The sequence below is a fragment of the Carcharodon carcharias genome, chromosome 17 (genome assembly GCF_017639515.1).
Source record: "Carcharodon carcharias isolate sCarCar2 chromosome 17, sCarCar2.pri, whole genome shotgun sequence".
In the NCBI taxonomy this organism is placed as follows: domain Eukaryota; kingdom Metazoa; phylum Chordata; class Chondrichthyes; order Lamniformes; family Lamnidae; genus Carcharodon; species Carcharodon carcharias.
Window position 1 is genome coordinate 71,063,504 of NC_054483.1, and position 13,127 is coordinate 71,076,630.

Sequence of the window (13,127 nt, forward strand, 5' to 3'; positions counted from 1 at the left end):
TGTCCTTTATCACAAGCACCCAATATTTCTTCTAGGATACTTTGTCCTACATTGTGGTTACTGTTAGGGGGCCTGTAGATTGCCCCCACTATTCCTCATCTCCACCCAAACTGATTCTACATCCTGATCTCCTGAACCAAGGTCAGCTTTTAACTATTGCACCAATACCATCTTTGATCAACAATGCTACTCCTCCACTTTTACTTAGCTTTCAATTCTTCTTGAATATCACATACGTCTCTATATTCAGCACCCAATCCTTGTTATCCTGCAGCAATGTTTCCAATAATGGCTATCAGATCATACTTATTTACTTCAATGTGCACAATCAATTCATTTACTTTGTTATGAATGCTACACGGAGCCTTTAGTTTTGTCTTTATTATTGTAACATCTAGTCTTGACTATTGATGTACTCTTAGGTTTTATCTCTCTGCCCCTTGCTGCTATTTGGTTCAAGCCCTCTCTCTCTAGTTAAACAATTCGCAAGAACACACATCCCATCCCAGCACGGTCCAAGTGTAGATGGTCCCAATGGTACAGTCCTACTTTTCCCTGTACTGGTGCCAGTGTCCCGTGAACTGGACCCACTTCACCCACACCAGTCTTTGAGCCATGCATTCCTCTCTATAATCTTATTTGCCCTATGCCAATTTGCATGTGGCTCAGGTAATAATCCAGGGATTATTACCTTTTGAGGTTCTGCTTCTTAATTTGGTACCTAGCTTCTCACACTGACTATGCAGAACCTCCTTCCTTGTCCCACCTATGTCGTTGTTACCAACATTGACCACGACAACTAGATCTTCCCCCTCCCACTAAGTACCTCTCCAGCCCTGAGCAGAAGTCCTGAACCCTGGTGCCAGGCAGGCAGGCAACACATCTTCTGGACTTTTTGATCTTTGCTGCAGAGAAGAGTGTCAATCTCCCTCATTATACTATCCACTACTACTATATTCCTGTTTGCTCCCCCCACATGAATGGCTCCCTGTACCATGGTGCCATGGCTAGCCTGCTCCACCTTGCAGACCTCACTCTCCATACAGATTGTGAGCACCTCAAATCTGTTTGACAATTGCAAAGCCTGAGGCTCCTCCACTTCTGTCTGCTCAGCCCTATTACCTGCCTCACTCAAGGTCACATCCTTCTGTCCCTCACTGCTGACCAAAACAGACAACCCTATTCTAAGAGGCGTGACCATCTTCTGGAACAAAGTGTCCAGGTATTTCTCCCCCTCCCTTATGTTGTGCAGTGCCTGCAGTTTGGCTTCCAGCTCAATAATCCCAATCTGGAATTCCTCTAGCAGTTTACATTTTCTGCAGACGTGTTTGTCCTAGATTGCCTTGGCGTCCAAAAGTACCCACATTCCACAACTACAACATAACACCTGTCCTGCCATTGTTACTTATGTTATTTAGTTAACTTAAATTAATTACTCACTTAATGAACTTAGAATAATTCCTATGTATACTACACCACTTTCCCCCGTGCACCAAATTCTCATGTAAACCTAATTTGTTACTCGTTTGGTCTGTATCTCATTCCGGTATAGTTGCCTGTCTCCTCGCATGCCCCTTACTGATCTTGTGGTTTGTAAAACCTGTCTCTTTTATAAACCCTCTGACGAGTCACTAGCTAGTTTAGCTTCCTACTACAGTAATTAACAGCACTTGAACCAACTGCTTTCAGGTGATTGACAGATAACTGCCACTCCAGGCAGTTCTCTGTTAAACATGCTAACCTAACTTAGTTGAAGGTTAGTACTGTGTCAGGTCATGATTCTTAATCTGTAGTTTAAACCTGAAAAGGACTTGCCATGTGAACTTAATTCGCTACTCACCCAGTTTCTGTCTCTGGTGTAGTTGTCTGTCTCCTTGTGCGTCCCGTACTGATCTTTATGATATCTTTAATCACCTGGATTTGGATATGTGGGGCGTTATTGCAAAGTTTGTAGATGACAGGAAACTTGGAAATGCAGTAAACAGAGAGGAAAACAGTAACATACTCCAGGAGAACATAGACTGGTGGAATGGGCAGACGAATAGCAGATGCAATATAACCCAGAGAAGTCTGAATATATTCATTTTGGAAGGAAGAATTAGGAGAGGTAATATAAGTGAAATGATACAATTTTAAAGTGGGCGTAAGAATGGAGAGACTTTTTTTTAATCATTCACGGGATGTGGGCTTCGCTGGCTGGGCCAGCATTTATTGCCCATCCCCTATTGCCCTTGAGAAGGTGGTCGTGAGCTGCCTTCTTGAACTGTTGAGGTACACCCATAGTGCAGTTAGGAAGGGAGTTCCAGGATTTTGACCCAGCAACAGCGAAGGAATGACAATATATTTCCAAGTCCGGTGATGAGTGGCTCGGAGGGGTACTTGCAGGTGGCGGTGTTCTGCTGCCTTTATCCTTCTAGATGGTAGTGGTCATGGGTTTGGAAGGTGCTGTCGAAGGAGCCTTGGTGAATTCCCGCAGTGCAGCTTATAGATGGTACACACTGCTGCCACCTTGCAACGGCGGTGGAGGGAGTGAATGTTAGTGGATGTGGTGCCAATCAAGCAAGTTGCTTTGTCCTGGATGGTGTCAAGCTTCTTGAGTGTTATGGGAGCTGCACTCATTCAGGCAAGTGGGGAGTATTCCGTCACATCCTGACTTGTGCCTTGTAGGTGGTGGACAGGCTTTGGGGAGTGAGGAGGTGGGTTACTCATCACACTATTCCTAGCCTCTGACCTGCTTTTGTAGCCACGGTATCTATATGGCAAGTCCAGTTCAGTTTCTGGTCAATGGTGACACCCAGGATGTTGATAGTGGGGGATTCAGTGATGGTAATGCCATTGAACATCAAGGGGCAATGGCTGGATTCTCTCTTGTTGGAGATGGTCATTGCCTGACACTTATGTGGTGTGAATGTTACTTGCCACTTGTCAGCCCAAGCCTGGATATTGTCCAGGTCTTGCTGCATGTGGACATGGACTGCTTCAGTATCTGAGGAGTTGCAAATGGTGCTGAACATTGTGCAATCATCAGCGAACACCCCCACTTCTGATCTTATGAAGGAAGGAAGATCATCGATGAAGCAGCTGAAGATGATTGGGCCTAGGACCCTGAGGAACTCTAATCTCTACATTGATATGCAAGTCTCTAAAGGTGGCAGCTCAAGTTGAGAAGGCTGTTAAAAAGGCATACAGGACCATTTGCTTTATAAGTAGAGGAGTAAAAAGTCAAGAAAGTAATTCCAATTGTTTATAAAGCTCTGCTTAATCCCTAGCTACAGTCGTATTGCCATTTCTGAGTATCCCACTTGGTGCCAGAGCCTTAAAGAGGAGATTTATTAGAATCATACGATGAAAGATTTCAATTATGAAGAGCGACTTAGAGCAGAGAAGGTTAAAGGGAGATTTGAAAGATGAGTTCAAACTCATGAAGGGTTTTGAAAAGTAAATAAGGAGTAACTTTCCCGTGGCAGACAAGTCAATAACCAAAAGGATACGGTTTTAAGGAAATCGGTACAACAACCAGAGGCAACATGATAGGGAATAAAACATACGCAGCAAATTATGATCTGAAGTGCTCTTGTAAGGGTGGTGGAAGCAGATTTAAATAATAAATTTCAAATATGCAGAGCTAAGGAATAAACACTGAGTGGGACTAATTAGATAGTTCTTTTAAAGAGCTGACACAGGCATGATGGGGCAAAAAGCCCTTGTACTGCATCATTCTATGGTGAGAAGCTGAGGCCCCAGTGCAGACACACAGGGAATACCACTTGTCATATCCCATCAAACAATGAACCATTTATCCTTACTCTCCTTTCTACTGACCCATATCATAAGGTTACCTCCAGTTCTATGTGCTCTCATTTTTCTAATTATTTGCAGTTTTCCAATCCAAAGGCACAGTTCCATTTCCTTAGGCTAATTTCTCTTTCCTTGTGTATAAAATTCTCCCTGGAAATTGCTGGAAATGAAGCCTACTTACAACTATAATTGGTTTAAAGTTCTACTTTAATTGTAAATAGAATTCTAAGTTAATTGATTATTATTGAGCTGAGATGAATAGCAAAAAGCTATATGTATCAAGGGCTGTAGCTATATATTGAAGGTGAAAATTACTCTGGTTAATAACAGTAATACTGGTGCTGAAAAAAGTCTTTATCATATGTACTTGCAACTTCCAATGAAGTGTTACGTCCATTGTTTAATACAGGTTAGGTTCAAAAGGTAATTGTTTTTTAATGTATCAATGTAAATTGAGATAAATACAGCATATGTTTTGAAACCTGACTAGTCACTTTGCTATTGATGATTGAAATGTACACTTCTTGCCAAAAGTAGCTCAGTGTCATTTAGTATACCGAGGTATTTGCTTTTGTTTGTAAACAGGTGGACAGATTGCAGAAAGAACAGCAACTGCGACAGCAGGATGTGAAAACTCTGCAGAATGAGGTGATATCTGAACAGAAGGAAGTGAGTAAATTGGCTTTACAAGTGGAGGAGCTTAAAGATGACCTTGTCACACAGAAACGAAAGAAAGCAACTAATATTAAGGACCTCACAAAACAGCTTCAGCAAGGTGGGTGGGAATTGGAAAAGTGCTATGTTTAGACTTGCAATGCTATAATTATTCACTGAGGTGATCAGATTTTCACTTAGTGTAATTCTAGATGGAAATTTCAGAAATAAAGTTTTATTATCATGTGGTTTCTTCCAGCACGACGGCGATTAGAGCAAATAGAAAATGGCAACTATGACAGCAAAGAGGCAAGCAGCATGGGAAGTCGTTCAAGTTCATCAGGTAAAAGAAAAAGTAAATACCACATTATTTCAATTTAAAAGACCAAATATTATTGTCTTTTGCAGAAATGGGTAAAGCAATACGGTCTTCCTGCTTTTGCTGGTAATGTTGACTTCAAAACTGGGCAGGGGGATGCGAAATCAAATGAAATGTTGCGATAATACCAAGTTGTATTTCAACACATTAAAAATCCACAAAACAAAATCAATTAACTTTTTTTAACCTTTTTTCTGTCTGTCTCGTTTCTCCCTCCCTTTATTCCATCTGTCTTTCCCAATCTTTACTTTCTGTACATGATTTAAATCTTATTTTATTTCCTGGTTTAAACTCCTCTTGTCTCAGTGAGGATTCTTCAGTCTGGATTAAGAGCCTCGCTGTTTCTTGTCTTCCTCAGAGACCCTGCAGATGGCACTGCACTGGATCTGATGCTGGGTTAGAGCAAGTCCCTGCACAGAAACTCTTGAAAACAATGTGTGCTGTTGCTTCACTGCTGACAGCAAAACCCAGGCCAATGTTTAGCATTGATATAGTTAGTGATGTTAGCCTTGGTGAAATTATTGAGCTTACTGGAAAAAATTGATATGTAAAAGTGACAGGATGACGTTTACAGTGTTGAAACCTCAATGTACTGTCCGTCGATTTGAAGTGTCACAGTTGTACACCACACACTGAATTCCCAATTGTTGCTGTGATGTTATGTTCAGCACAGGCTGGGAACTTTTCTACAGGGTGTGTGAAGAAAAAACAAATGGGTTTCTTCCAAGTTGGTTATGCAAACCTTCTGTAGTGACTTACTGTATTCAGAGCAGGTTATTTAATTGTTTAACTGAGAATGGTGAACAGAGAACAAAGAACAAAGAAAAGTACAGCACAGGAACAGGCCCTTTGGCCCTCCAAGCCTGCGCTGATCACATTTCCCATCAACTAAAACATTTTGCACTTCCGGGGTCCATATCCCTCTATTCCCATCCTATTCATGTATTTGTCAAGCTTCCTCTTAAACACCACTATTGTACCTGCTTCCACCACCTCCTCTGGCAGCGAATTCTCCAAATCACTTATGTATACTACAAACAGCAAAGGTCCCAGCACTCATCCCTGTGGAACTCCACTAGTCACAGCTCTCCATTCAGAAAAGCACCCTTCCACTGCTACCCTCTGTCTTTTATGACCAAGTCAATTCTGTATCCATCTTGCCAGCTCACCTCTGATCCCATGCAACTTTACATTCTGTACCAGTCTGCCATGAGGGACCTTGTCAAAGGCCTTACTGAAATCCATGTATATAACATCCACTGCCCTTCCGTCGTCAATCATCTTTGTCACTTCCTCGAAAAACTCGATCAAGTTAGTGAGACACGACCTCCCCTTCACAAAATCATGCTGCCTCTCACTAATACACCCATTTGCTTCCAAATGGTAGTAAATTCCTGTCACGAAGAATCTTCTCCAATAATTTCCCTACCACTGATGTAAGGGTCACCTGTAATTTCCTGGATTATCCCTGCTACCCTTCTTAAACAATGGAACAACATTGACCATTCTCCAGTCGTTTGGGACCTCACCCGTAGCCAGTGAGGACACAAAGATTTCTGTCAAGGCCCCAGCAATCTCCTCCCTTGCCTCCCTCAGTACTCTGGGGTAGATCCCATCTGGCCCTGGGGACTTATCCACCTTAATATTCCTCAAGACGCCTACATCTCTTTTTTGATCTCAACATGATCCAGGCTATCTACACACTCTTCCCTAGACAAATCGACCGCTAAGTCCTTCTCTTTGGTGAATACTGATGAGAAGTATTCATTTAGTATCTCTCCCATTTCTTCTGGCTCCACACACAGATTCCCACCTCTTGGGATTTTCCTTAATCCTGGTTGCTAGTGACTTTTCATGACCCCTTTTAGCCCTCCTGACTCCTTGCTTAAGTTTCTTCCTACTTTCTTTATATTCTCCATGGGCTTCATCTGTTCCCAGCCTTCTAGCCCTTACGAATGCATATGACACCCAAGAAAGTGAAAGCTACGCATTTGAAATGATAACTAACTTGTTTAAAACAGAAGCATCTCAAATTAATGACTAGGTCTGATGTTCATGCTTCTGAGCATAGTAACTGCTACAAACTAGCTTCTCCAATATGCTTATTTTTCCAAGTGCTCAATATAAAGAAAACTCAAATTATCCTCCATTCGTGGAGAAAAATATTTTCTAGAATGAAACTTTGTATTAAGGAGTGATTTCTCAGGCCCAGCTTGGAAATTGCCCACAGTTGTTGAATTTATTGAATTTCTAGCAATAAAAGACAACTCTTCCTATAAAATATAATATTTCTTTTGAAAAAAACTTCATTTTCTGAGCCAGAGAGAATATAATCATCATATTTAAGTAAATACATGTGCATTATTTTCTATTTACTCCAGAAAACATCTTTGTATTACAATCCAGGTTCTCTCGATGCTCGGTGCAGTAAAGAAGAGCGATCTCCAGAGAATACTGGCTGTACTGTACAGGCTGATAGCTTCCCCGAAGTGGACAAGACCGTACTGATAGAGCGTATTGTGCGGCTGCAGAAAGCTCATGCACGCAAAAATGAAAAAATTGAATTCATGGAGGATCATATTAAACAGCTCGTGGAGGAAATCCGAAAGAAAACAAGGTGAGCTGATTTATAAGGTCAATGCCACAGTCATTATTCACCCAATATACTTAATAAAAGAGTAACTCACAATTCCAGTTGTGGATGCTGTTTGGGGTTTCTAGCCCACTTTGTTGTTTTAAAGCATGTGGTTTCTTGCTGGGTACTTGGATTTATTGACTGGCATGACTGCAGCAAAAATTGCTCAATGGATTCCTTAAACTTGCTTTTCAATGGCCATTTTGTTTCCTTTGCTTGAAAAAAGGAAGCAGAAGGCAGTTTAGATATTGAAGAATTATTGCGTAAATTGGAGCCACCTTGATGGTGAAGACAAAAGTGACTTGACAACTAAAAACTGAATCACTTCATTTTGGAATTATCAGTTTGTTTCCTCCAAGTTGGATTTGAAAATATAATGTGTGCCAGTGCATGGTGAGGCTTTTTGTAAAAAAAAATTAAATCCTGTGTGACTCATTGTCTCTTCTGATTCTCTGTATTTGTGTGCATGCATGCGTGCACATATATATCTTGCTATTTATTAATCTCTCTCAACCTTTGCATTGTTCTCCTGTATCTGACTCTTTAAGCCGAATCATGATTGAGGGGGCTGGGGGTTGCACAACTTCTGTCAGGATACCTGGAAGTTCAGGTTTTCCTGGATGCTACGGAGTTTTGACTCCATGGGTGCCTAGTTTTGTTTGACAGATTCCTGACCTGGCAGGCTTGGTTTCCAGTTAGGCAGGGAATGCTCTGGGGCAGACCACACTGCAGGTAAGACAGCAATGTACACATTTCATCTTTGCAAAGCTGTCCATGCCTCCCTTCAGCTCTTTAGCTTCCCAAGACCTGGTAATTCCACCAGCCACTGTTAAATTTGCAAAGGAGGTTAAATCAAAGGCTGCCATACTCATTAAAATATTTAAATGCAAAAGAGTTGTGAGAGCAAGTTGGCTGCTCGCCCCCTGTCCTGACTCTCAAACATACAGGTGGATCTTTTTGAACCTATTGAAAGTTTTTATTTAAAAAAGGTTCAATTTTTAACTGCAGCATAATATTGATGGAAATAAATCTAATAAATAATAAGGCTATTGGTGTCTGAACAGCAACTATCACAGATTTCCCAACATGCACAGATTAACACAGACCAATTACGTTATTGCAATTACAGCACTTAAAAGTTTTGAAGCAATTTTGCACATGACGGGGTGGGGAACCTTTTAATATCACAGACCATTCACACATAGACAAAATCAATCTCGGGTCACGCGCACACAAAAATCAACTTAATTTAGTTTTCTTTAGAGGGAATACAGAAACGTTCAACTCACCCACTGTTTAAATGCGATGGCTGAATTTGAATGTCATGTTGTTAAATATCATTACAGTAATTTAACTTACGAGTTTGTTTCTGATAAAAGTGTAATGATTGAGAATTGCTATTTTGAAGGTGCTACTATCATAGATTTTTATTTTCAGTGGTGGGCCGGATGAAATTGAGTAATGGGCCGGATCGACCCCACGGGCTGTAGGTTCCCCACCCCTGGTATATGATATAGTTGTTCATGTTTTAACATTTGTATGACCTTATTGAGAAGAGGATAAAAGTATACATATCTTTTAAATCCATGATCTGGTTTTCTGTCCACTTTGGGAACAATAACTAATTACATTTATATTTTGCTTTCAATGTAAAGAAATGTTCCAGGGCACTCTATTATTTGGAGTAAAGAAAATGAATTCTTGCCAAGGAAAGAGAGGTTAGAAACTGTGACTGAAAACTTAAGAAAAGCTGGGTTTTGAGAAGGATTTTACAAGTGGAAAGGTGAATAATTTTTAGGGAGGAAGTTCCAGGGAAGAGGAGGCAAGTAAGTGAAAGCAAATGTTAGGGTTTGAGCAGCAGCATTACTGTGTTTGGGTGATGAAATAGTGAAAGTCGGATGCAGGGTTTTAAACTTGACTCAGAATGGAACTTGGTGCCAAAGTTGTAAGTAGTCTGGTTAATCTTAAGCGAGAGTTCCCAAGGACATAGAATAGGGTCGGTGGGACGAGAGAGAATGTTATGGCACGATCCAAAGACAATGGCTTTGCTCTTCCCAGCGTTGTGACAAAGGAGGTTGTGACTCATTTGTGAGTAGTCAGACAAGCAGTCTAACAGCATTGAGGCATTCAAGGAGCTGAGAACAGTGGTAGTGAGGTTTATAATGAAAGCAGAGGGATATATTAGATGCCAAGGAGACGGAACCAGAGAGAAAAAGTCATTTCGTAGTGCAGAATTTGAGTATCGCTGAAAGAAAAGAGACATGTTGTCATAGCTTTTCATCTTGCACTCATCAGGAAAGCTCACAAGAATTTTCCAACTATAATGGGGTAACAATAGTTTGTGCTGTATGAGAATAGAGTGCTGATTGGTTGGCAAGTGGACTCTGGGTGGAGGCGTTGCCGTAGACAATGCACCATAGAATAGCTAATTGCCCAGCTTTGTTCAATTTCAAACCAGGCAGATTGACTCTGATCAAGGCATTGCCCTGGGGGATGAACCAGGGACTGACTGTTCCCTAAGCTTCTGTTTAGTTGAAAAATATGCAATGTGTGGACATGTTCCTTTTGTCTGCAAAGAACAGGACTTTGTTTGTGACTATATGTGGCTTCTAGCATGCATAAGTGAGCCACGCTGTGAGCCCGACTATCGATCTTAAATTGGTTTTCAGTGTAATTCTTGGCAAAATCAGGATTGGACGGTTAACTGTTCCATGCTGCATTCTCCATGGCAATGCCTCCGCCAATCAGAATCCACTTGTAAATGAACCCACATTCTCATCACATGCAATATAAATTGTTCCCCTTTAACCGTTGGAAAATTCTTGTGAGCTATCCTGATGAGTGCAAAATGAAAAGCTTTGATAGCGTATCTCTTTTTGCAGGGATAAATGCTGGGGATCCCAGAATGTTACTTTGCAGGAGATGGGAGAGAAATACCGCTGCATTTGGCTCAGTAGGACTGGAACCACGTTAAAGCTGTCTTGTGGAACCAGATGATGGAGAAGAGGCAATGCAAGGAGACTGGTATTGTTGTTACAGTCACAGAGAATATTTCTCCTAATTACAATATTTTTTAAAATTTGAGAAATTTTTAGAGAAAAGTTCATGACTGAGCTCAGTGCAAGAATTGGAAACTGAAACTATTTGCTTGTGTGCTAGCAGAGCACACCCGACCTGCTGTCAGGAAAATATTATAATTTTCATAATGTCATTGAAATTTATTGTAAGGTAGGAATAGTGTGTTTTTATTATTCATTAGATGTGGGCATCGCTGGTTAGGCCAGCATTTATTGCCCATCCCAAATTGCCCTTGTTCAGGGGGCATTTTAAGAGTCAACCACATTGCTGTGGGTCTGGAGTCACATGTAGGCCAAACCAGGTAAGGATGGCAGATTTCCTTCCCTAAAGAGCGTTAGGGATTTTGTGACAATGGCAATGGTTTCATGGTCATCTTTTAATTCCAGATTTTTAGTGGATTCATATTTCACTACTGCCATGGTGGGATTCAAACCCAGGTCCCCAGAGAATTACCCTCAGGAATACTAGTCCAGTGATAATACACTATGCCACCATCTCCTGTGTACAGTTGGTCTGCAGGCTTTGATGTATCAGAAGAGAAGCTAGGTTTCAAATGTTAAAGAGGTAAACATGGCTGGAGTTTTAGAATGTGAGTTGTAAAGGGAAAATTTACATTTTTTTAGATAAATCAGAGTAATTTGAATTTCAAAAGAGGTGGCGAAATGTTACACTTAGCCAGAAGAAGCCAAACCGTGTTCATTTTTCCTAAAGCTTACTGATAAAAATTGATACCATGAAAGTTTTTTTTTAGAGAAGTAGAGTTAAAAAGATGTATTGGGTCAATGGGACTTGCATTAAAAATGTAGAAACCTGTATAAAGGAGATGAGGTTATGTGTAAGAGGAAGGCATTCTAAGATCTAACAAATGTGAAATGCTTCCATCCTGTAAGCCTCAAGTTTTTGTCTACATGAACTGAAGTGAAAAAAACTCACTTTGAATTCGACTGTTCAGGGGATCATGTTACTTTACCTGGGTCTTTTAAAATCTGTGTTTTACTGCTGCCTTAACGGAGGTATAACTGGGAGGTAGATTAACTAAGGGAGCTAGGAGTTATCATAGTAGTAATTTGTAAACCTATGTTTTACTTAAAATCATTTGTTTTTATTAATAAAGGTTTAATTTAGTTTTATAAGAAAGCTATAAGACTCAATCCTATTACAACTGAATTAAAGGCACTCCAAACAAATGCAAATTTTAAATGGTTGTGGCAGTTGTTTCAAGTTTCCTTCTGGGATTTGAACAGCTCAGCATTTACCACTCGCTGTGCCATAACAAAATTGGGGGCCTTTCGTGGGATACATTTGAAATTCCTGGATTGGTTTGGAGTTGGTGAATCTTAAGGTTTTGAGTACGCAAATCACTTTGAATTCAGGAGTTGGTGTGAGATTTTTTTTAAAGTGGTGAGACTGCAGTATGGCTTTGGCAGTTGCTAAGACTTGTCTGGGAGTTGAAGTTATAACTTGGTTGGTTTACAAAAGGTGAATAAAGTTAAGTTAATGGAATTGGCAGTTAATTTACAATTAGGGTTACCTGCAGGGGTAAGGAAATCAGACATTATTGAAGGCATAGCACAGCATTTGAAATAGGAAGGAATTCCTGAAAGACTGAGTTCTCCGGGTGGATTGGGCTCAAATTCAGTTGCAAATGAAAAAACATGAGCTAGAGGCAGCCAGAGAAAGAAAAGGAAAGATAATGGGTATTTTGAAGGGAACAGGCAGGAAGGGAAGAAAGAGAGAGAGACAGCGAATTCCAACTTAAAATGCTGGCAATTAAAAAAAGAGACACCAGGAGGTATCCCTTCCAGATCAGAACCCAATGGAGAGATGTTTAAATTTGTTTAAACTCTTCCAAAGTTTGAGGCAAAAGATGTTGAAGCATTCTTTATTTCATTTGAGAACATAGCTAAACAGCTCAAATGACCACAGGAAAACTGGACATTGTTGTTACAATCCAGGTTGGTGGGTAGAGCACATGAGGTTTATGCTTCATTGTCAGATGAAATGTCAGTGAACTATGATGTGGTAAAAAAAGATTATTTTGAGTGCATGTTAGTTGGTTCCTGAGGCATTCAGGCAGAAATTCAGGGATATGAGCAAACAGCCTGGGCAAATTTAATATTGAGTTTCAGAGAGTAAAACAAAGTAATTTTGACCAGTGGATTTGGGCATTAAAGATAGAGACAACATATGCAGCTCTTAGAGAGGTAATTCTTTTGGAAGAATTTAAAGATTCAATTCCTTCGGTAGTGAGAACTCATGTGGAGGACAGGGGGTTGAAATGTTAAGATAAGCAGCAGAGATAGCTGATGATTGAGTTAGTTCATAGAGCTCAACTTTTTTTTCGTCACCCTTTTAAATCAGGAAAGGATAGAAAATGGGAAGGTGAAAGGGAGGTGGGTAGTCAGGGAAGAGAAGGAGCAGGTGGAAATTCGCAGGAAGTTTTTTTCTCACAAAAAGGAAAGTGCTGAGGGGAGAAGTGACATTTGAAAATTGAAGTGCTTATGTTGTAATAAAGTTGGACACACGAAGTCTATGTGTTGGAAATTGCAGGGAAAATCTGTTGGGATTATTGGGGTGCAGAAA

At 40.5% G+C, this 13,127-nt stretch overlaps 1 protein-coding gene and 1 long non-coding RNA gene across 8 annotated transcripts in view; one reads left to right on the forward strand and one right to left on the reverse strand.

Moving 5' to 3' along the window:
- Positions 1 to 13,127, reverse strand: part of LOC121289772 — an 87,909-nt gene that overhangs the window by 45,877 nt on the left and 28,905 nt on the right. The window contains exons 3-4 of the long non-coding RNA XR_005945646.1: positions 7,519 to 7,681; positions 1,841 to 1,914 (exon numbers count right to left, since the gene is read on the reverse strand). This is a non-coding gene — a long non-coding RNA (uncharacterized LOC121289772). The remainder of the gene's footprint in view (positions 1 to 1,840; positions 1,915 to 7,518; positions 7,682 to 13,127) is intronic.
- Positions 1 to 13,127, forward strand: part of ccdc186 (coiled-coil domain-containing protein 186) — a 91,258-nt gene that overhangs the window by 45,619 nt on the left and 32,512 nt on the right. For 3 of the 7 annotated variants that reach the window (XM_041209524.1, XM_041209530.1, XM_041209529.1), the window contains exons 11-13: positions 4,384 to 4,573; positions 4,712 to 4,807; positions 7,238 to 7,448. In XM_041209524.1, coding sequence (XP_041065458.1) covers positions 4,384 to 4,573; positions 4,712 to 4,807; positions 7,238 to 7,448 — 497 coding nt within the window. Of the gene's footprint in view, positions 1 to 4,383; positions 4,574 to 4,711; positions 4,808 to 7,237; positions 7,449 to 7,692; positions 7,902 to 10,348; positions 10,491 to 13,127 lie in introns of those variants that run through there. The other 4 variants (XM_041209528.1, XM_041209527.1, XM_041209531.1 and 1 more) reach the window with 3 other exon arrangements.